General features: G+C 63.4%; 3 protein-coding genes across 6 annotated transcripts; 2 read left to right on the top strand and 1 right to left on the bottom strand.

Annotated features, from left to right (window-relative positions):
- Nucleotides 1–160: 160 nt before the first annotated feature.
- SEC14L2 (SEC14 like lipid binding 2) lies at nt 161–5,344 on the top strand. Its single transcript, XM_038152940.1, has 12 exons — nt 161–307; nt 2,380–2,455; nt 2,538–2,581; nt 2,733–2,792; nt 2,890–3,078; nt 3,755–3,850; nt 4,015–4,075; nt 4,149–4,232; nt 4,357–4,463; nt 4,538–4,677; nt 4,766–4,935; nt 5,019–5,344. Exons 1-12 carry the CDS (start codon nt 254–256, stop codon nt 5,147–5,149), a joined length of 1,212 nt encoding a protein of 403 aa, XP_038008868.1. The 5' UTR covers nt 161–253; the 3' UTR covers nt 5,150–5,344.
- Nucleotides 5,345–5,920: 576 nt separating this feature from the next.
- Nucleotides 5,921–8,268, top strand: MTFP1 (mitochondrial fission process 1). The gene is made up of 3 exons (XM_038152435.1): nt 5,921–6,059; nt 7,276–7,696; nt 8,062–8,268. The coding sequence occupies exons 1-3, from the start codon at nt 6,011–6,013 to the stop codon at nt 8,135–8,137; spliced, it is 546 nt and encodes a 181-aa protein (XP_038008363.1). The 5' UTR covers nt 5,921–6,010; the 3' UTR covers nt 8,138–8,268.
- A 4,481-nt stretch (nt 8,269–12,749) lies between these two features.
- On the bottom strand, nt 12,750–20,205 carry GAL3ST1 (galactose-3-O-sulfotransferase 1). 4 transcript variants are annotated; one of them, XM_038152927.1, is made up of 4 exons: nt 20,020–20,176; nt 19,460–19,696; nt 16,081–16,214; nt 12,750–14,943 (listed from the first exon to the last, which is right to left on the bottom strand). In XM_038152927.1, the coding sequence occupies exons 2-4, from the start codon at nt 19,469–19,471 to the stop codon at nt 13,794–13,796; spliced, it is 1,296 nt and encodes a 431-aa protein (XP_038008855.1). In that variant the 5' UTR covers nt 19,472–19,696; nt 20,020–20,176; the 3' UTR covers nt 12,750–13,793. The 4 variants fall into 4 exon arrangements, with proteins under 4 accessions (XP_038008855.1, XP_038008856.1, XP_038008857.1 ...); XM_038152928.1 differs by having other exon boundaries at nt 19,475–19,696; XM_038152926.1 differs by having other exon boundaries at nt 13,794–14,943; nt 20,106–20,205.
- Nucleotides 20,206–22,304: the final 2,099 nt, after the last annotated feature.

Below are 22,304 nucleotides of genomic sequence, written 5' to 3'. Positions count from 1 at the left end.
CAACCCCCACACCCCCCTATAGTCTCCAAGCCCCTCTGTGACCCCACATCCCCTGTGCCTCCATCACCCCCCGCACGCCCCATCCCCGAGCCCGGGGCGGCGGCGGGCGCTGACCGGGCGGGCAGGGGTCGGGCAGGGTCCAAGGCCACGGGGGTGGGCGGGGGCCGGGCCGGGCGGGCCGGGGGGCGGTCCCGGGGAGGTGCTCGGAGCCTCCCCGGGCGCCGGGGCCGGGCAGAGCCGCCCGCAGCGCACCATGAGCGGCCGCGTCGGGGACCTGAGCCCGCAGCAGGCGGAGGTGCTGGCCCAGGTGAGCTGGGACGGAGCGGCCGGGGAGCTGCGGGGGAAGCTGCGGGGGGACCGGGGCCAGGGCCGGGGCCGGGGCCGGGCTGTCCTCCCCGATGTGCGCCCGCATCCGCCGCGGGACCGGCATCACCCCCAGCCCGCACCCCAAACCCACCGGCAGCACTTCTGCTTCCGGCCCCGGGGGGCTCCGCAGCCCCCCACAGCACCCTAAACCCACCGGCATCACCCCCGCTCCCGGTCCCGGGGGGGCTCCCACCGCCTCGTCCAGCCCCCACATCCCCGAACCCAAACCCACGGCATCACCCCCGCTCCGGCCTCCGGAGGGCTGCGCGCCCCAAACCTGCCGGCTTCACCCCGATTCCTGGCCCCGGGGACGTCCCATCGCCTTCGGACTCCACCCTGCCCCCAAATCCGGCCCCGGGAGGCTCCCGCTGCCTCCATCCCTCATCCCGGACCCCGAACTCACGGGCCGAGCCCCACTGTGGTGCTGCCCACCAGGACCGGACCATCCTGGGTGGGTCCTGGGGGTCCCGCTGGCTGGACCATCCCGCTGTGGGCCCCCATCCCTCTCCCATCCTCCCCGGGACTCGGGAACCTCCTGCCTCGCTGCAGGGCCCTTGGGACGGTGGTCTGCTGCCACCTCCATCCCACCCTGGACCCCAGTCCCACGGGCTGAGCCCCCGTGGTGCTGCCCACCCGGGAGGGACCATCCCGGCTGTCCCACCAGACCGGGCTCTGCCGAGCCCCGTTTTCTTCTTCCACCCTTCCCATGGGACCGGAAAGCTTCCTGCCCTCATCGCCGGGATTGCAGGCCCGGGGACAGCCAGAACCGGTGATTGTCACCCACCACGGCCACCTCTGCCAGCCGCTCGTGTTTGGGTGCCAGCTGTTATCGGGGTTCAGTGCACCGGGAGGGCACCCCCGTGCCTTTATCTTATCGCTGCCTTTCAGACCCAGCCAAATTCCACTGGCGGGCGATGACCCCGCCGGGTGCCAGCACGGGGGGCAGGGGCAGGCGTGGGGCACGGAGCCCAAACCGTGCCCGGTGCCAGCCGTGCCCTGGGCGCGTGAGGGAGGCGAGTGGCCGAACCCGTTCGTCCACCACCACCGGCTTTGTCCCAGGGTGAAGGAGCTAATCCCGGGTTTAATTACCCCTAAATTCAGCGGGAGATAAGCTAATCAGGCTCATTAAGGGGAGGCCCTCGGCTGGTACGGAGATTTGAGCCTGGTTGGGGTGAGCGGGGCCACATGGAGAGGGGACCCTGGGTCCCCCAAACCTCCAATGCTGCGCCCCAACACCCTCCTGCCTGTGCTGGGGGGCTGTGACCCCCCTGGGGGTCACAAACAGCAGGGGACACAGTGACCAGCTCCATCCCAAAGGATGCCGCTGGTGGGGACTGGTCTGCTTGGTCCCTCCCTGAGGGGACCCCAAATCCCCCAGTCCTGCACCCCAACACCCTCCGGCTTGTGTCACGGGGTTGTGACCCATTGGAGTGTCACTGAGACAGGGACATGTGGTGATCTGCTGGTGACTGGCTTCATCCCAGGGATGCCATTGGTGGGGCCTGGTCTGCCTGGTGCCTGCAGGATCCCCTCTGAGGGGCCCCAGATTTCCCACCCCCCCAGTCCTGCACCCCAGCACCCTCCTGCCTGTGCCAGGGGAGCTGTGGCCCACTGGGGTGTCACTGGAGCAGGGGGACACACAGTGACAGCCTCCATCCATCCCAAAGGACACCCCTGCAGGAGACTGCTTCCCCCTGTCCCTGTGGGACACCCCAGGAGGAGAGGGGTGGCGACAGCCCACACTCACACCTTGTGCAAGGGCTTGGGGACAGCTTGTGCTGGGGGACACCCAGAGCATGGCAGCCAGCCTGGGGACAGTCCCCTGCCAGGTGACTGCTGATCCTGGCTGCAGCCGGGGCAGGGAGGGGGCACAGGGTGGCCCTTCTCCCCTGGAAATGTCCCAGTCCTGGTTGGCATGTTTCTGGGGGCACAGGGAAGGGACAAACCTCCAGCCTTGAGGTTTTCGGGGAGAATCAGGGACCCCTTCACCTACTGTCCCTCTTGTCCCCGCAGTTCCGGGAGAAGCTGAAGGACGTGCTGCCCTCCCTACCCTCCCAGGACGACTATTTCCTCCTGAAATGGCTCCGAGGTAACCCCGAAGTGGGGGCCTTGCTGGCGGGGGGGAGCCCCCTTGGGGCTGGCGGGGGGCTGAGCTCTCTGCTCTCTTGCAGCACGCTCCTTCGACCTGCCCAAGGCAGAGGCCATGCTCCGCAAGGTGAGAGGGGCACCCTGCTTTTGGGGGCACCCTGCTGTGCTGGGACATACCTAGCGTGGGACCCTGGGCCACCAGCCCCAGCAAGGGGGACCCGCCCGTGGGGTTCAGCCTGGCCCAAATCTCACCCTGGCCCGCTCTGCCCCCGCTGCAGCACGTCGAGGTCCGCAAGCACATGGACGCCGACAACATCATCGCCTGGGAGCCGCCTGAGGTGAGTGTCCCTGGCCTCCCAGGGGTGGCCCTGGAAGGGACCGTCCCCCTGAGTGCCCGGGGGTGTGTGAGGTGCTCGAAGCCCCGTGCTCCCGCAGGTGATTCGGAAGTACATGTCCGGCGGGCTGTGCGGCTACGACCGGGAGGGCAGCCCGGTGCGCTACGAGATCATCGGGCCGCTGGACGCCAAGGGGCTGCTCTTCTCCGCCTCCAAGCAGGACCTGATCAAGAACAAGTTCCGGGACTGTGAGCTGCTCCGGCAAGCGTGTGACCAGCAGAGTGAAAAGGTGGGAATCTGCCCACACTCTGCTGGCCCCAACAGGCCCGTGGGACCTGCCAGCTCCATGTGTCCACATCTGGTCTACCCCTACCAGTCATCATCTTCCCCAGCCCTACAGGTCCCTGTCCTGTCCATTTCCCTCTGTCCATGTCCCTGCCAGCCCCATAAGTCCATGTCCATTCCCACAACTCAAAGTCCCCCCCAGCCCCCTGTGTCTATCTCCGGTCCATCCTTACCAGACAATGTCCTTGACACCCCTATATATCTTACAGGCCCATGTCCGGCCCATCCCCACCACCCAATGTCCCCCCCAGCCCCATATGTCCATCTCTGGCCCATCTCTCCTCACTCACCGGCCCTACAGGTGCACGTCCAGTTCATCTCCCTCAGCCCCACAAGTCCATGTCCTGTCCACCCCACCATGCACCATGTCCCTGCCAACCCCTTATTGTCCATCTCTGGTTCGCACTCCCACCCCACACCTCCGCATCCTGCCCATCCCCACCAGTCCATGTTCCTGCTGTCCCTCAGCCCGTGGCCCTGTCCCAGCTCCCAAGGTGCCCCTTCTCCGCACACCAACACTTAGGAGGCGGCTCTGGCTGGCGCGACCAGCCTGTTGGAGCCACCCCATCACTGGACCTCCCCGTGGGTCCTGCCTGATCCCCCCCGTCCTCCCATCCCAGCTGGGCAAGAAGATTGAGATGGTGATGATGGTGTACGACTGTGAGGGCCTGGGCCTGAAGCACCTCTGGAAGCCAGCTGTGGACACGTATGGGGAGGTGAGGGCTCCTGCCCACCCCCCTTCCCACTGGGCCGCAGGGGCCTGGGCTGGTCCCCAGGACGATGCAGGAGCGGGTCCCTGCAGTGCCCCGCGCTCCCCCGTGTTCAGGGTGGGGTCCTGCCGGGTGCATGGCATGGGTGACCCGAGCTGCCCCGTCCGCAGATCCTGTCCATGTTCGAGGAGAATTACCCTGAGTCCCTCAAGCGCCTCTTTATCGTGAAGGGTGAGTTTGGCCCCGGGGTCCTGCTCCCCTTATCCAGGTGCTGGCACCCCCTAACGCCCCCCTCTGCCCCCAGCCCCCAAGCTCTTCCCCGTGGCCTACAACCTGGTCAAGCACTTCCTGAGCGAGGACACGCGCAAGAAGGTCGTGGTGTTGGGATGTGAGTCCTGACCCTCCCCAGGGTGTCCCAAATGGGGGTGACATGTCCCTACTCTGCTGTCACCCCGCCCAGGGGGGATACTCCAACTTGCAGCCCCCCCAATCCTGCTGTCCTCCCCCCCCAGCCAACTGGAAGGAGGTCCTGCAGAAGTACATCGACCCCGCGCAGATCCCGGTGGAGTACGGGGGGACGCTGACGGACCCTGACGGGGACCCCAAGTGCTCCAGCAAGGTAGGAGGAGCCCCCGCAGGGTTCTTTAGGGGTGCTGGGCAGTTCCCCCACCCCACATCCTCCGTCCCTTCCAGATAAACTACGGGGGGGACGTGCCCCAGCATTACTACGTGCGGGACCAGCTGGCACAGAAGTATGAGCACTCGGTCGTGGTCAACCGGGGCTCGTCCCACCAGGTCGAGTACGAGATCCTCTTCCCCGGCTGCGTCCTCAGGTGAGCGGTGGTTCCGCGCCACGGGGAGTGGGTGACAGCCGCCGTGTCCCCAGCCAGCCCGCCGCAGCACCGCCCCTGTGCCCCGCAGGTGGCAGTTCCGCTCCGACGGCGCTGACATCGGCTTCGGGGTGTACCTGAAGACCAAGGTCGGGGAGCGGCAGCGGGCGGGCGACATGACCGAGGTGCTCCCCAACCAGCGCTACAACGCACACATGGTGCCCGAGGACGGCACCCTCACCTGCTCCACGCCCGGCATCTGTGAGTGCCGAGCCCTCCCTGGGGCACTGCGGGACGCCCCTGTCCCTGACACCCCTGTCCCTGACATCCCTGTCCCCCCGCAGATGTCCTGCGCTTCGACAACACCTACAGCTTCCTCCACTCCAAGAAGGTGAGCTACAGCGTGGAGGTGCTGCTGCCCGACACCGCCTCGGCCCAGCAGATCCAGGGGGAGTCCCCCAACCACAGCCCCTGAGCCCCCCCGGGCTGCACCGCGCCCCCAGGACGGCCCCGCGGGAAGATGGAGCCGGGGCTGAGCCCCGGAGCTGCCGGACTGAGGCGGGGGCCGGACGGGGCCGAGCGGCCGCAGCCCCCCAAACTCTGTGCCTTATGTGGGTGCCGCACCCACCGCTGCTGCTGCCTGGGCTGGGGAGTAAAGGGATGGACTGAGCGGGGCCTGCTCCGGTTTGTGGCTGCCCCGGCTGCCCGCCGCACCCCTGCAAGCTGCCCCCAGCCCCCGAGCTGCTCCCCCAGCCCCCTAACTGTGCCCCAGACCCACAACTACCCACCCAGCCCAAGAGCCGCCCCGAGTACCACAACCACCCCAGCTGCCCCCAGCCACAGTACTCCTCCCCAGCCCCACAACTGCCCCTCCAGACCCATAACTGCCCCCCAGCCCTACAACTGCCCCCCAGCCCCACAACCGCCCCTCCAGACCCACAATCGCCCCTCCAGCCCCGTAACTGCCCCTCAGCCCCACAACTGCCCCTCCAGACCCATAACTGCCCCTCCAGCCCTACAACTGCCCCCCAGCCTCACAATCGCCCCTCCAGCCCCGTAACTGCCCCCCAGCCCCACAACCGCCCCTCCAGCCCCGTTACTGCCTCTCAGCCCCACAGTTGCCCCCAGCCCCAGCCCCGCCCCCTGACCGCCGCTGACGCAAGGACGAGGGGTCACGTGCGCGACCAGGCCACGCCCCCGCCGCCATCCCGCGGCCCCGAGGGGCGGGGCAGAGACGGAACCGACGGGGCGGGGTCACGCAAATCAGGCGGGGTGGGCGTGGTTTAGTGACGTAGCGCCGGGGGCGGGGCATGCAGCGGGAGCCGTGGCGCGCGCCATGGGGCAGGAGCCCGACCTGTACCGGGACACGTGGGTCCGATACCTGGGTGAGCACCGGGACCGGCACCGGGCACGGGCACTGAGCGCTCACACCCGGAACCGGGCACCGGGCACTGAGCGCTGACACCGGGAACCGGGCACCGGGCACGGGCACTGAGCGCTGACACCGGGAACCGGGCACTGACATTGAGCTCTGACACCGGGAACCGGGCACTCACATTGAGCGCTGACTTCCCGGAACCGGGCACCGGGCACTCACATTGAGCGCTGACACCGGGAACCGGGCACCGGGTACTGACATTGAGCGCTAACACCGGGAACCGGGCACCAGGCACTGACATTGAGCGCTGACACCCGGAACCGGGGCACCGGGCACTGACATTGAGCGCTGACACCGGGAACCGGGTGCTGATATTGCGCACTGACAGCGGAAGCCGGGCACCGGCACCGGGCACTGACACCGGGAAGCGGGCACTGACATTGAGTACAGAGCACTGACACCGGGAACCGGGTACCAGCGCCAGGAACCGGGCACTGACACCGGGAACCGGGTACCAGCGCCAGGCACTGACACCGGGTGACCTGGGCATTGACATTGGGCACTAACATCAAATACCACCACCGGGAGCTGGGCACTGACATCGGGCACCGGCTGTGCAAGCAGGGCAGTGATACCGGGCACCGGCCTCTGGCACAGGGTACTGACACCGGGGACTGGGTGTTGACACACCTGGCGCTGGTACCGGGTACCAACATCAGGCAGCACATGAGGAGCCAGGCACTGACAGCCGGCCCTGCTTTAGGAACGCGACACCAGACACTGTGTCGGGTACCGGGCACTGACACCCAGCACTGGTATGGGGTTCTGGTACCAGATAGCAGCAGCACACAGCAGGCCCTGGCACTGTGCACTGGCATGGCACGGCACACAGGGTAACAGCACCAGGTACCTGTCACTGTCACCAGCACCAACACTGGCATCAGCCACCAGCACCGTGCACAGACACTGGATACCAGGAGCAGTTACTGGTTCCTGCCAGGCACAGGCACAGAGCCCAGAGGTGGGCACTGTCACTAGCACTGGGCAGTCACAGACAGCAGCCCTGGCAGTGGTCACCCCCAGCCCAGCTGTCCTGGTGGCAGCAGAGCCGAGGAGACCCAGGCACCGCAGACAGCCCCTGTGCAACATCCGTCCGGTGACATTGGGACACCGTGCAGGGGTGACATGGGGACAGTCCATCCCTGACCCTACCATCCCCTCAGGTTACGCCAACGAGGTGGGCGAGTCCTTCCGCCCGCTGGTGCCAGTGCCGGTGGTGTGGGCCAGCTACGGTGTGGCCACCGCCTACGTGACCGCCGACGCCATCGACAAGGGTCGCAAAGCCGCCGCCGTGAGTGCCACCCCCCTCACCCCCGGCCTCTCCATCCCTGCCCTTCCACTGACCCTCGTGTCCCCCCAGGCCCACGCGCAGGACCCCACACGCGTGGGGGTGGCCGTGGTGGACACCTTCGTGTGGCAGAGCCTGGCCTCGGTGGCCATCCCCGGCTTCACCATCAACCGGCTCTGCGCCGCCTCACTGGCCCTGCTGGGCTCCCTGACCCGCTGGCCCCTGCCCGTGCGCCGCTGGACCACCACTGCCCTGGGGCTGGCTGCCATCCCCCTCATCATCACCCCCATCGACAGGTAACGGGGACAGCCCTGGGGTGGGGGACAGGCGGCTGCCACCACCCCGTCCCCACAGCCCAGAGAGATGGAGCACATTTGTCGCCCTGGAGACCAGTCCCAGCCTGAGCTTGGGGCTGGGAGCACAGGGTGGTGACGGGCTGTCTCCACTCCAAAGGGGCTTTGCTGGGGTCCAGCCAGGACATGTCCCTGCCAGGATGGGGATTATCCAGAGCTGAGCTGGGATTAGCACAGTGAGGCTGTGCTAAACCTGGTTTTGGTGGCGCTGGTGTCTCGGGGGATATTAAGGACAGCCCCACCCATGCCACATCACATCACTGCCCCAGAGACCCCCGGGGCCCCGCTGACGCCCTCTCCTGCCGCAGGACCGTGGATTTCCTGATGGATTCCAGCCTCCGCAAGCTTTACAGGACACCAGGAGAGCCCCCGACATCCCACTGAGCACCGCCCCGCGCACTCTGGGGAAACTGAGGCATGCTGCTGTGACCCACGTACTGTGACCCCTCACTCTGGTGACCTCCAGAGTGGCCACCCTGCCCCACACTGGTCCTAATAAACCATTTCAAACATGACCCCTGATGGGTGATGCTGAGGTGCCGCCAGGGCCAGGCCATGTCCTCTCCTGGGGGATGCATGGGTCTGGGTGAGTCCCAATCCCTCACGGGTCTCCACCTGCCCAGAGCAGCCTTGCTGTCTCCACCTCCACATGGGACATCCTGGGGACTGTCCCCAAGGAGCTGCCACTATGTCCGTGGTCTCCAAGGACAGGAAATCCACCCAGCCAGGAGCTGCCATCTCCAGCACTGCAGGCTGGGACAGTGCCACAACACCTGGAAGCCACAGGAACCTGGAGATGTGGCTTGGGCAGGGACACATCTCCATCCCTTGGTGGCATCCACACGCTACCGACCAGGAGAAGCTTTAGAGAAAGCAAAACCACATTTATTGGTGAGAAAGAGGCTCTGGTCCCATCTGGCCCTGTTTCTCTGTCTCCCTGAGGATCAGGGCCCCCACCACGCTCTGCAGCTCAATCTGGAAGGGACACCTCTGCCTCGGTGGCCGCTGTCCCCTCCGGGGTCTGCCCAGGCGCCAGGTGGTCAGGGCCAGCCCCAGCAGCCCCCCCAGCACGGCGACCACCAGCACAGCACTGCCCCCCAGGGCCAGCAGGAACCTCCTCGCCGTCCGGCACGGCGCTGGGAATGGCAAAAACACACCTGGGGGTCAGAGCAGCGTTCAGCACAAGGGGTGGGGGTTTTTGGGGGCACAGGAGAGTGTTGGGGTGTCCCTCACCTTCATACCATGGCAGCTTCTTCTTCTGCACCAGCACTGGTCCAACAGTCTCCCAGTGGAGTGTCCCCTCTCCTGGGAATGCTGTGGGAGCATATAACCAATGCAGTCCAGCCCAGGTCCAGGAGCCCTCCCAAGACCCCAAAACAACCTGGGGCCACCCTGTCCCACCCCTAGTACCTGGCGTGTCTCCATGGAGGGTGTCAGCAGCGGGACAACCAGTGTCACAGCAGTGGCATGGGGTACTCTGGACAGGGTCCTCTGCGTTGTGCCAGCTGGGAGAGGAGAGGACAGAACTGGGGGGGTTGGCCCTAGGGGTCCCCAGACTCCACCACAAGGCCCACATGGTGCCACCCCAGAGGAGATGTCTCCAAGCACCTCCACAACACCTCCGCAGCACGGGGGAGCTGGGACCTGTGGCAATGCCACCGGCTGCCATAGAATGAGAGGTAACATCCAGACCACAGTGGGGTGACTTGGCCTTCCCAGAGGTGGGTTCTGCCCCCAGCACACCCATGGGGTGCTTGTGTCCCCGGACACCCAGCGTACCTGGCCGTGGTGTGGCTGTAGAAGCAGGACCTGGTGGCACGTCCTTGTCCCCATGCCATTAGCAGGCAGTGCACGTAGACCTGCTGAGACAACACGTCCTTCCTCGGGGACCCTGCTCTCCTTCCACACTCCCTCATGGAGCTGAGGCCACCCCAGCAGGAGCACTATGTCTCAGGATGGACAATGTTTTGGGACACCCAGGTCACCCCCCTCCCTGGGAACGCCATCCCACCACCAAGGGCATCATCCCCACCTCACCTGCTCTTCCTCGGGCTCACCCTCCAGCGTGGGGGCCAGGATGGAGAGCTGGAGGACAGCCCCCCCTCTCTGCTGCTGGACAGACACGTTCCCCAGCTTCTCCCCGTGCAGGCACCTGTGGCAGGAGAGTGACACAGGACATTCCAGGGCTGTCTCCAGGCTCTGGACATCCCTTTCCATCAGGAGGTCCTGCAGGACCCCAGGGTGGCTGGAGAAGGAGCCCCTACTTCCTGCCCCACCAGCACTGACCCATGGCTGTTCACCACCATGAAGACCCTCCTGGAGCGTCCTGGGTGCTCCGTGGTGGTCCAGTAGCACTGATCCACGTGGATCTTCATGGAGATGCGGGGACTGAAGTGGACACTGGCTTCCAGGTGGATCACAGAGCCAGGGCTGAGCACTGGCAGCTTCTCTGGAGTGGCACTGGAGTCCTCTGGGAAGCGTGGGTTCAGTGTGACACCCCCAAGCCTATCCCACCAGAAATAAGGGCACCAGACCACCATCCCTACAGCTTCCTCCTTTCAGAGCCATCCCCCCATCCTGGCTCTGTCCCCCAGGCCTGCTTTCCCTGCTCTCCAGAGTTTCCTGGACGCACCCTGGAGCTGAGAGGGACCATGTCACCCACAGGGGCAGAGCTGACCCCCAAACCCCATTGTGGTATTGGACACAGGTCTGGGAACATCTCAAAGCCCTACACCCTCCACAAGGATGGGGGGGAGTTCCTGCAGGGACAGCCACCTTTCCTGGTGGTCCACGTCCTGGGGCCAGCCAGGAGGGCACTGACTGCTGCTGGTTGAGCCCAAGGGTCTTGGCTGGAGCCATCCCATGGTCTCACCCCCAGTGTTTTCCTGCAGCACCCCCAGAGCACTCACCATCCAGGAGCCTCAAGGTGAAGTTCATGATGGGCTCCTCAGAGTGGGGGTGAGCAGGAACCCTCCCTGTCCCCATGCCTGAGGACATCACTGGAGCTGTCAGCGTGTGACCAGTGGCCTCTGAGGCAACTGGAGCCATGGTGGTCCCTGCAAGGGAAAGGCTGAGCCAGCAGTAGGATGTCCCAGCCACAGCAGGGACATCCAGGTCCTCAGGTCCCCAGGACTTGTGGGGGACAGGTGGCAGCAGCACAAGGGCGGGGAGAGCACCCAGGAGCACATCAGGGGCTCCTCTGTCCCCAGCCCCACCCCAGCAGGAGCTCACCTGCACTACAGGAATACAGCAGGAGCATGCCCAGCACCATGACCCTGCCCAGGGCTGGGGACACACCAGGAGCTGCTCATGGGGTGGGACACCACAGTCAGTAGCTACAGACCCCACCAGAGCCTGTGATCCCCCTCACCCCAACCAGGACCCACCAGCCCTGCTGGGACCTCGGGGGAACTCCTGGCAGCCCCTTGCCCCAACCCTCTGAGCTTGGGATCATTTTAGGAAGGCTCCTCTACCCCAGGCCAGCCCCCAGGTGACCATCAGGAACCAGCCCTGGGCAAAGCAAGAGGCACCCACCACCCACCTCTCCCAGGACAACCAGTGGGAGGACTGAAGAGGGATTCCAGCCCCATTCACCTGCCACCTCCAGCACAGCCCCACACACCAGCACCAGCAAGCACAGCTCCATCCCTGGTGAGCAGCATCCCCCCCCACCAGCTGGGGGTCTTTAAGGACTTGGGGCTGGGTGTCAATGGGTCCCAGCTGGCACTGATGGGGCTGGGGGCTTTGTTTGGTCTCTGCAGCCATCGGCAGCCCCACACCTGGGGCTGGTCCCACCCCTCACACCTTCCCAGTCCCACCACAAGAGCCTGTGCCCGTCTTCCAGTCCCCATTCCATTCCACAGCCCCAGGGCCACCACTCAGACTGGTCCTGCAGGCGGTCCTGAGCGTGATCCATGGTCCTGAGTCCCCCATACCCACCAGTTAGTCCTGGTCCCATACGCACCAATCAGTCCTGTTCCTAGTGCGCTGCTGGGCCTCCCATGCCATTGTTGTGGTACTGGCCCTCAGGAAGGTGCAGATCCCACCACAAGGTCCCATCCCCACCAGTCAGTCCTGGTCCTGTGCACAGTGCTGCTCCCACCATGTCCTTTCACTCCTGCACATGGTCCTGATCCAAGCAGTTTGTCCTGATCCCAGTTCACCACATGGCCTGGTCCCATCACTCAGCCTTGGTCCCTTGGATGTCCCTGGTCCCACCTCAAGGTTCTTAAGCCCACCCCAGTTTTGATGCCACCATTGTCAGGATCCCATGGCTGATTCCAGTCCCACCAGAGAGTCCCAGTCCCCAGCTCCCCTCCTTGTCCCATCATAGCTCTGCCTCCAGCTCTGCTGGAGAGGAGCACCACGTGGGAGCAGCAGCTTGGTCACAGCCAGGTCAGAAACCTGGTGAAGTGCTCGTGTCCCTGGGTGCTGCCTGTCTCAGGTGTCCCCATCACAGCCCCAACACCCCACTACAGGTCTCCTCTGAGGGAGCTGACCTGGTGGCCTGGCTGCAGAGGGAGCGTGGAGAAGTCCCAGTGCAAGTCCCGTGGCCACCCCTGAAATGGGGCGCTCCCCACCTGCGGCAGAGCTGGAACACGGTGGCACGAGTGGTTTGTGTCACCAGTGATGGCTGGTCCCACGACTCTGCTGTCCCTGTGAAGCCAGCAGACCTTCCTGGAGGCACCTGCACACCATGGAGATGCCCCCCAGCACCCAGCAGGGACACTGGGGACAAACCCAGGCACCCCACTCACATTGAGGGTCTCATTCCTCAGCACTGCCTGGGGGACATGGGGCCCCCCACACCCAGGACTGATGGGGACAGGGGTGCCAGGACCTTGGGGAGCCCCCAGAAGGAGCAGGGACTGGCTGAGCATCCTGCTGTGGCTGTGAGAACATCCTCACTCCATCCATCCCATCCCAGAGAAGGAGGAGATGACTGGAAACCAGCTGGACCATCCTTACATCCAAAACTACCAAATACACAAGTGTATTACAAAAGTAAATAGTTTTTTTATTTCTGGTCTTTACAGAAGGAGCTGAACACAGGTGGGGGGACAACAGGGGTCCCTTTGCTGGGGGGGGGGGCGGGGGGGTGGCTCAGCCACAGGTGCCACCTCTGTGCCCAGCCAGGGCTACTCTCAGTGGGACGTGGCGTCACCGGTGTCATCCAGCCCAGCTGGGACGCACAAGGTTTGTCCCCAAGGCAGGGTGGGGACTGGGGATGGCCCCTGGCCTCAGCACCCTCACTGTGCTCCGGATGGCATCACGGGGACAGTCCCACTGAACCCGCTCCCATCTCCTCCCACCAGTTGTCACCAGACCCTGTGGGCCTTTTGGGATGTCCCCTGTGGGGACCAGGGCCACGGGCTCCTCTAACTGGGATGATGGGGGGCAGTGAGGGTGTGCCCTTTGCCACGGGGACCTGTTGATAAAGGCCGGTGCTTTTGGGATGGGTTTTCCAATCTCCAAATGGCTCCGGGTGCCTCTAGGTCACAGCCCAGCTGTTGGTGGGCTGAGAACATGCTGCACTCATCACACCCATGGGCTGAGGCAGTGCAGCAGGTTCTGACATTCCCACACCCCAAAACCAGGGCTCAGTGGGGTGATTTGAGGAGCTCCTGGAGGGCTGGGTTCTCTATGGGCATCTCTGCCCACCCCGGGCAAGGGAGACCCTCTACCACTGCTGTCCCAGCACATCCCTGCCTGCACCCAGCACCCTGGGGATGGATGTCCTGCTCCTGCTGTGACGAGGCCATGTCCTTCATAAATCTCTCCTCCAGCTTTTCCGTGGGGAAGGAAGAAGTGGATCCTGCAGGAAAACACCACCCCTGGGCCCCCAGTCCTTGACCCCGCTGACAGAGGCAGAGTCTCCGCTCTCCTGCCCTAGCTGGGGCTCTGCAGGAAGGTGATGGAGGGTCCCCCCAAAAGTTCCTGGGCTCCAGAGCCTCCAGCCAGTTCCAAACCAAGAGAACCATGAGTAACAAAAACAAAAGCACCTGGTTCTTCCCCAGGGAAGTGGGGCACCTGCCAGCCCCTACCACTTGAGGAAGTCCCGCACGTAGCTCCATAGCTTGGTGATCCAGAGGTTGGCCCCCAGGTCAGTCAGGTACTGGATTTCGGGCGTCAGCATCTTGCGGCACAGCTTCTGGTGCTTCTTGCTGATCTTCTTCTTCAAGTTGTACCCCAGGATGGTCTTCTCCCCCAGGGGCTGCCAGGGCTGCATGGAGGACTCCTGGATGGCGCTGGCGTCCACGGCGTGTCCCCCGTCGATGCAGATGCTGGTCATCTTCTTGTTCTCCCTCTGCAGCTCGGCCACGTCCCTGGCCATCCTCTCCCTCCCGTAGGCCTCCACCTTGCGCCAAAAGGTGGCATTGAAGTAGCGGTAGAGCTTGGCGTCGATGAGGTTCCAGGCGGTCGCCTGCTCGTACAGCTCAGGGGTCAGCCGGGACACGGTGGAGCCCTTGCGGGCGTTGAGCTTGAAGTAAAGAACGTCCTCCAGCTGCCAACACAGCAGGTCCTTGAGCAGCACCAGCGACTCATCGAAGTACTCGAGCAACATGACGAGGTGGAAGCGGCGGTCGATCTCCTGGATGTGCTCCTCCACCAGCGGGCTGTTGGCGTCCATGCTGCTGTCGTAGCCGAAGTCGAAGAACAGGAGGTTTTGGAGGTAGTGAGCGTTGAACCCGTTGGGGTCGTAGTAGTGCTGGGGGTCCCGGAGGAACTCGTCCAGCTTATCCTCCCCCGTGATCTTCCAGGTGAGGGGGATGACGGGCCCGAAGTAGTGGAAGGAGGACTCAAAGAGGTACGCGGGGTCCCGCAGCACCGTCACGAAGGTGGTGTCGGGCGGCAGGAGCTTGCGCACCTCCTCGTAGTGGAAGCGCATGTGGTTGCAGATGATGTTGAAGCACACCCCGGGCCGGTAGTGCTGCACCTGGCTGCGCTCGAAGAAGGACGGGTAGTAGAAGTCGTTGCGGCCGTTGGGGAAGGCGAATTTCAGGCGATGCTTCTCCCCGAAGCGGAAGAGGATGTTGAGGATGGTGCTGCTGGCGGTCTTGTGGGTCTTCATGAACATGACGTTGAGCTTGGGCTGGCAGCCCCACCCCGTGGCGCTGCCCGTGCCGTTGGACGGGGATGGAGCCTGGGCAGAGGACAGGTGGGAGGAGCAGGAGAAGGGGACAGGGATCCTGGGTGAGAGAAGAGGTGGAGCACCATGGTGAGTGGCATTGGCACTTCGAAGGCTTAGGGATATTCTGTTCTGGTGGAGCTGGATCTGGGAATGGGTGTTGGACCTGGGGATAGGTGCTGAACCTGGGAATGGGATCTGAAAATGGAAATAGTTGCTGGAAATGGAAATAGAGCAGGGGGTCTCCATGGGCATGGCCATGGTGGTCCTGGAGGAGGTGATGCCAAAAAGTGCATCAAGGGGAGCTCTCCATGGCCACAACTCCATGGAGAGGAGCTGATAATATTTTTATGGGGTATAAGAGCTCTCAACCCTTTGCAGCATTCATGCGGGGGGGCAGGGAGCTCTCAGCCCTTTGTAGGATCCATGCGGGGAGGCCTGGGAGCTCTCAATCCCTTGTAGGATCCATGGAGGAGGCCAGGGACCTCTCAGCCCCTTACAGGAGTCATGAACTCCTCCACGGAGGGTGTCTGGGAGCTCTCAACCTGTGCAGGATTCACAAACCCCTCAAGGGATCTGTGGAGGTCTGGCACCCCTCAACACCTTGCGGGATCCAAGAAAGATCCAGCCCCCAGCAAAGAGGGAAATAATTCCAGAGCCTGGCCCCACGGATGAGTTCATGGGCCCTGGAGGAACATGTGAGGACACAAGGGACATTATCTGAGCTGCCTGAGGCAGTGAGCAGAGCCCACAGAGTCGAGTGACTTTGGACACCTGTAATGAACTCGCCAAACTGATCCTTGATGAGGATCACACCCAAGAGCACCAGGTTTATGAGGCATGTGGACCTTGTTTACAAGCTTGGAGATTAATTTGATGACAGGCAGCACGGCCGGGAGCTGAGTGCTGTGGAGCTCTGGCAGTGAAAGAACCCGAGACTCAAGTCCTCCCCTCCCCTCCCCTGCCCTCCCTCCTTCCCCCTTCCTTCCCCTTTCCACCCAGGAGCACTGAGTGCCCCACAGTGTCCCCAGCCCTGCCAGGAGTTGGGGACTGCAGGAAGGGAACATCTTGGTGTGAAGCCACCAGCGCCTGGAAAGCTCCAGGGCCATCTCCACGTCCCCCACCTCCAGCTGGGGGTTCCTGGGGTGGAACAGGGAGGCCGAGCTGCAGGGGGGGCACGCGGGGACCCCAGACTCACTCAGTGACGCTGACTTGCAGCGGGGGCACGGCGTAGGAGTAGAGCAGCAGCATGAAGCTGGTCAGAAGGGTCCCCAGGACCAGCCCCTTGCACATGGACCTCCAGGGCTTCCCATGCCACAGCATCCTGGTCACCTGCAGCCAGAGAGGAGAGACGTTGGTGCCAGGGACATGGGACTGGGGGGAGTGCGGCTCCAACGAGGCACGTGGACATGTCACAGGCACGGCAATTCCCAGGCAAGCATCTCACCGGTGCCTGGCGTGATCCACAGCAGATCTGTGGCCCAGGCCCAGCGGCTCTGCCCGCCCAGCCAACCTTTGCCCGCCCTGGGAAAACCGAGTGACTCCCAGGGCGGGAGAGGCCGCAGGGCTGGGACTGGGGGAAAGGGGAGCCACGGACAGCCCAGGGGCAGAGTGGGCAACTGAGGGACAGAGTGGCCATTCTCCACTGGGACACCACCAGCACCTGCAGGTGCTCCCTGAGGGTGCTGGGATCCATTTTTCCAGGAAAATCTGCAGGCCGGAGCAGGAGTTGCAGCAGCTTGGGTTGGTTTGGGTGCTGCAATACCCTCCCAGTATGGCCTCTCCGGCCCCGCAGCAGCACTGGGGGGCTCGGGGGGCCCCTCTGGCCGTGGCAGCTCGGGCTGGCCCAGCTGAGGGCCAGGGACACGGAACTGGGGACAGAGGGGTGCAGGCAGGACTGCACCCCCAAACACACAAAGCACACACATACACAGAGGGCACACACAGACACCCCTGTCCCCTCGTGTGCACACCAGGACACACACACCTCAATGCGTGTTCATACACACACAGGGCACACACAAAATGTGCACACACATCAGCCGTGTTCACACACACACGCATGTGCACACAGACACACACACACAGACACACAGACACACAGACACACACACAGACAGACACAGACACACACACACACACAGACACAGACAGACACAGACACACACACACACACACACACAGACACACACAGACACACACACACACAGACACAGACAGACACAGACACACACAGACACAGACACACACAGACACAGACACAGACACAGACACACAGACACACACACACAGACACACAGACACAGACACACACACACAGACACAGACACAGACACACAGACACACACACACAGACACACAGACACAGACACACACACACAGACACAGACACACACACACACACATACACACACACACAGACACAGACACACACAGACACACACAGACACACACACAGACACACACACACACACACACACACACACACAGGCACACACACAGACACACACACACACAGACACACACACACACACACAGACACAGACACACACAGACACACACACACACACACACAGGCACACACACAGACACACACACAGACACACACACACAGACACACGCTCACAGAGCCCCTGTGCCCGCTGCCCCCTCCCCAGCGCCTCCCCCGTGGCCCCCATCCCTGTCCCCTCCCTCCTCCCGGGACACGGGGGTCACCCTCACTGTGACACCGCATTGCAGCAGGGCCGTCCCCTGCGGCAGGACACGGGGACACGGGGACACGGCACCCGTGACCGCAGCCCTCCACAGCAGAGCTCCGCGCCCGGCAGCCCCCCCCGGGCTGGGGGCTGAGCCCCCCCGGCCCCGCAGCCCCGTTTAGCGGGAGCAGCATCACCTGCCTGCCCCAGCTCCCGCTGCTCCCGCTGCTCCACATCCTCCGGAGCCCCTCGGCCAAGGCTGGCTGCGCTCCCACTGAGTAACACCCCAAAAATAACCCCCGGCCCCCCATCCCCGCCTCGCACCACCCCCTCAGCGCCTCCGAGCTCCCGCGGATATCCCGGCGGGATGAAATCCCGCTGCCGCCAGCCGTGGATCGCAGCCCGGCGCATCCCACCCCCCAGCCCCCGAGGCAGAGCCCCCCGGTCCCGGCTCGCCCCCACCCCCGCGGTTACCGGCGATCCCGGGGTGCCGCTGCTGCCGCCGCTCCCCCGCTCCGGCCCCCCCGGTCGGATCGCCTCGTGCTGCCGAGATTTCCAGCTCGATGAATAATGAATGGAAAATGCAACCGGAGCCCCGGGCTGCGGCCGGGTGCTGGGCACAGCGCCGCGGACAGCGGGGGAGCTGCGACAGGGGCACCCGAAAAGCTCATCCGAGTCCCCCCCGCTTCCCCTGGAGCCGGGACCGCTGGATCAGGCAGGGCTGGTGCATCCAGCCCCTTCCCGAGTGGTTTTCATGTGCAAGTGGGGGTGCACGGTGCCACCACGGGGGGAGCAGGTGGCTCTGACTGTATCCCAAAACCACCGTGTGGGTGGGAATGCCAGACGGCTCCGGGAGCAGCGGGAGTTCGGTTTTACACGGTGGCTGTGATTCCATCACAGTCACTGCCTGGCACCACCTGGAAAAGCCACTGGCCCTTTGAGAGGGCTGGGGAGACACCCACTTTTGTGGGTACTGCCAAGAGGGAGCGAAGTTGGCACCAACTCCACAGGAGAGAGTGAAATGGCACCATGAAACCCTCTGATGAGTCCCAGTGGATCCCAGTGAGTCCAGATGAGTCCCAGTGGATCCTGATAGATCCCTATGGGACCCCACCAGGCCCCCAGGACCACACAGCACCGAATTCCAGAACTCTGGAATGCCAAGGGGATGTCTCGCTCCACCCTGCCTGCCTCCCAGGGGTAGTTCTGGCAAACACTTCCCAGCCAAATATTCTATTGACTTTGCCTTCAGCGAGCAGCTTAATTATTAATAGCTCGTGAGGAGAAAGCGTTGCACTGGGTGCTCTCCTGGGGCTCCCACGGTTGGGGTGTGCCTGCGGCGCCAACCGACTGAGATGCCCAGCCGGAGAACACGGCTGCACCCACCCCTTCCTCAAGAGGAACGGCCAGGCCAGGCCATGCAGCTCTGCAGCCCCATCTCCATGTCCCAGCAGCTCTCCATCTCCCTGGGGGCACCCCAGAGTCTGCTTTTGGGTTTTCCTACAGCATCAATTTTTTTAGGGCCAAGCCCCTGCCATACACAAGGCGAATGCACCTGCTTGCTCCTGATCCCAAAAACCCATGGACAGAGTTTTCCACAGGCCCCATCCCACACAGGCATGCTGCTTCCTGCCCCCTGTCCCCTCTGTGCCCCATGGGTACACAATTCCCCTCATCATCCTGCCCCATAGAGCTGCTTCCTGAGCATCCCACTGCCCCCCCAGCATCCCAACACCCTCCAGGCATCCCAACACCCCCTCAAGCATCACACTACCTCCTTATCATCCTGCTGCCCCCCCAGCATCCCACTGCCTCCCAAGCAACTCCGCAAGCATCCTGCTGCCCCCTTCCCATCCTGCCACCCTCCAAGCACCCCCGCACCCCAGTATCCATCACCTTTTCCTCTCCCGCAGCGCTGGCGCTGGGCCGTGCCTCTGCTCTCCTGCGCTGACCGGGGTGCCGGGGGAGCGGGCGGCACGGGGCGGGGGTGCCGATGCTGCTCCGACATGGAATAAGCTCTTCCCGGGCAGTTCCCCGCAAATGCCGGCTTTTCCAAAGCCTCCCCACTGCGCCGCGGTGTTTATGGCATCACCGGGATCGCGGCCCTGGGTCGCCGGCCTGGGAAGGGGGAACGGGGCAGGAGTGGGAGCGGCTGGCGGGGGACGCGGGGCTGCGGCCGGGCACTGCCCGGCTCCCCGGGGCCGGCCCTGGGTGCCTGCGGCCACCCCAAGCCACCCGGCCCCCACCCACTGCCGGGCACAGAGGAGCCATTCAGCCCGTGCCGCGAACAACAGGGACATTTGTCTCCATCTGTGACCGCGGCCTCAACGGCGACATTGTCCCGGCGGGCCCCACCGCCGGCCCCTCGGCTCCCTGCCACCGGCCCGGCGTGGCCCCACAGCCCGGGGTGACGATGGCTGTCCCTGGGCGGTGGCACCCACCTCTCGCCAGCCACCGTCCTCCTCCTCCTCCTCGCCCCACAGGACAGCTCGTGGCCTGGCCTTCACCTCCTGCAGCCGGAGCTCACCTGGGTTCGGGGAGCTGGCTCCCGCTCCCCGTCCCGGCCGCCTGCTCCCCGGGGCAGCCTGGCCACGCACCATCGGCTCCCCTTCATCCTCCGCAGCTTCCCCGCCCTCCTTCCTCCCTCCCACTGTGTTTCCATGGATTTATGGCCCTAATGGCAGCAATATTCCAGCGTCTCCAACCTTGGTGTGGCAACTGTGGGACCAGCCACCGGCCTCCAGCCTTTCCACCCTACTCTTGTCACAGCAGCCGCCTGGGTGCCCAGAGCGTGCCCTGCCACACCAGGAGGGCTCAGGCCTGTCGCTGGTCCATCACCCTGCATGTGGCAGGGTGAGAAAGGGGCCCTTGTGCTCCTGGATGCAGCCTTGGCTCTTCCTGCTGCCCTTAGTCTCTGTCACTAAAGTGGGTGGTGTCAGCATTGGGGCCCCAGGCAAGGGGTGACCACCTTGGCCGTGCCTGGGACTCACCATCCCTGTTGGAGGTGTTTGGGATCCAGAGCTTGTCCCTACAGCATTTGTGCACATCACCTTGCAGTGAGCTGGCAGCTCTTCCCTCATCCCTGGCAGCTGCCCCATCCTGCCTGACCTCATTTGTTCCCACACCAGGGTAACCTACATGACCCTCTGGGATCAGAAAAAGCCAGAACACCTCAGTTTTCATCATCATCATCATCATCATCATCATCATCATCATCATTGCAAGAGGAGGGGTGAAGACCAGTGATCAGAGTCACAAGATTTGCTGTGGAAGTGGTGGCATGGCAGCAATGAGCTGTCCCACCCTTTCTCTGCAGGGCACCTCTCCCAGTTCCAGGTTTCTCCCTCCTTTTTGGGATGGGTCACAGAAGGATACCAGGTTTCCCCCTTTTTGCAGATGGGTTATGAAGGGATTCCAGGTTTCCCCTGTGTTTTTTTGAGGGGATGGATTGCGAAGGTTTTCCAGGTTCCCCCCCCCCCCCTTTTTTTTGTTTTTTGGAATGGGTCACAAAGTATTTCCAGGTTTCCCATTTTCTGGGGAATGGGTTGTAAAGGGTTTCCAGCCAGAAGAGAGCTGCAGTGGCTGGTATGTGGCAGCTCAACCATGGAATGCCGACAGCCTGGGGAAAGATGTGACCGAGCTGGGAAGCTGCAACCCCCCATTCCCCACATCCCACAGGGGGTGACCAGGAGGGCTCCACCACCTCATCCCCACCCCTGTCCCTGTCCCCCCCGGGTTTGGGGGTACAAAGCAGCACTCACTGAAAGCCGTGACGGCCGGAGCTGTGGATCCCAAGGGAGCTGTGGATCCTGAGGGATTCGGTGAGGAGGCTGAGGGTGACAGCACTGAGGGGTCACACTTGGCCGGACACACGCTTTTACGGGCTGGGGAGGCCCCGGGCGGCCGGGCCGCTCTGCGGCCCCAGCACCGGCCTGGCCCGGCCGGCCCAGGCCCTCGGCCCGGCCTGGGAGTGAGGCCTGGGGCCGGGGTTGGCTTGTGTGGGGCACTGGGGTTTGTTTGGGGCCGGGGTTGGCTTGTGTGGGGCACGGGGGGTTGTTTGGGGCCGGGGTTGGCTTGTGTGGGGCACTGGGGTTTGTTTGGGGCCGGGGTTGGCTTGTGTGGGGCACGGGGGGTTGTTTGGGGCCGGGTTGGTTTGTTTGGGGCTGAGGTTTGGGAGCTGGGGTTTGTTTGGGGCTGAGGTTTGGGAGCTGGGGTTTGTATGGGGCTGGGGTTTGTTTGGGGCCGGGGTTTGTTTGTTTTGGGGGCTCCCAGGGGTTGAGGCCCTGTTTGGGGTCTCCTGCTCTGAGGGGAGCCCCGGCCCTGGCAGTGCCCCAGGGGTTGGTCCTGCTCCTCTTGGGAGAGGGGAAAGCAAGGAGAAAGCCATGAAAACAAAGGGAAAAGCCTACCAACCCTCTGAAATGGAAAAAAAAAAAAAAAAAAAAAAAAAAGAGGGGGAAAGAAAAAAAAGTGGAGGGAAAAAAAAGGTGGGGAACAAGTGAAGGGGAAAAGTAGAGGGAAAAAAAGGTGGGGAACAAGTGAAAGGGAAAAATAAAATCAAAAGAACAAAAAGGAATAAAAATAAAAGGAAAAAGGAAAAGACAAGAAAAATGAAAAATATGGAAAACAAAGGGGGAGAATGGAAACAGTAAAAAGAAAAAAATCACTTAAATAAAATTGTAAATTAAAAAAAAAAGGAAAAAAAGGAAAAATATCTAGGAAAAGAAAC

The sequence above is a fragment of the Motacilla alba genome, chromosome 15 (genome assembly GCF_015832195.1).
Source record: "Motacilla alba alba isolate MOTALB_02 chromosome 15, Motacilla_alba_V1.0_pri, whole genome shotgun sequence".
Lineage (NCBI taxonomy): Eukaryota > Metazoa > Chordata > Aves > Passeriformes > Motacillidae > Motacilla > Motacilla alba.
Note: the sequence above shows the minus strand (reverse complement) of the source record. Positions and strands in the feature narration are given on the sequence as shown.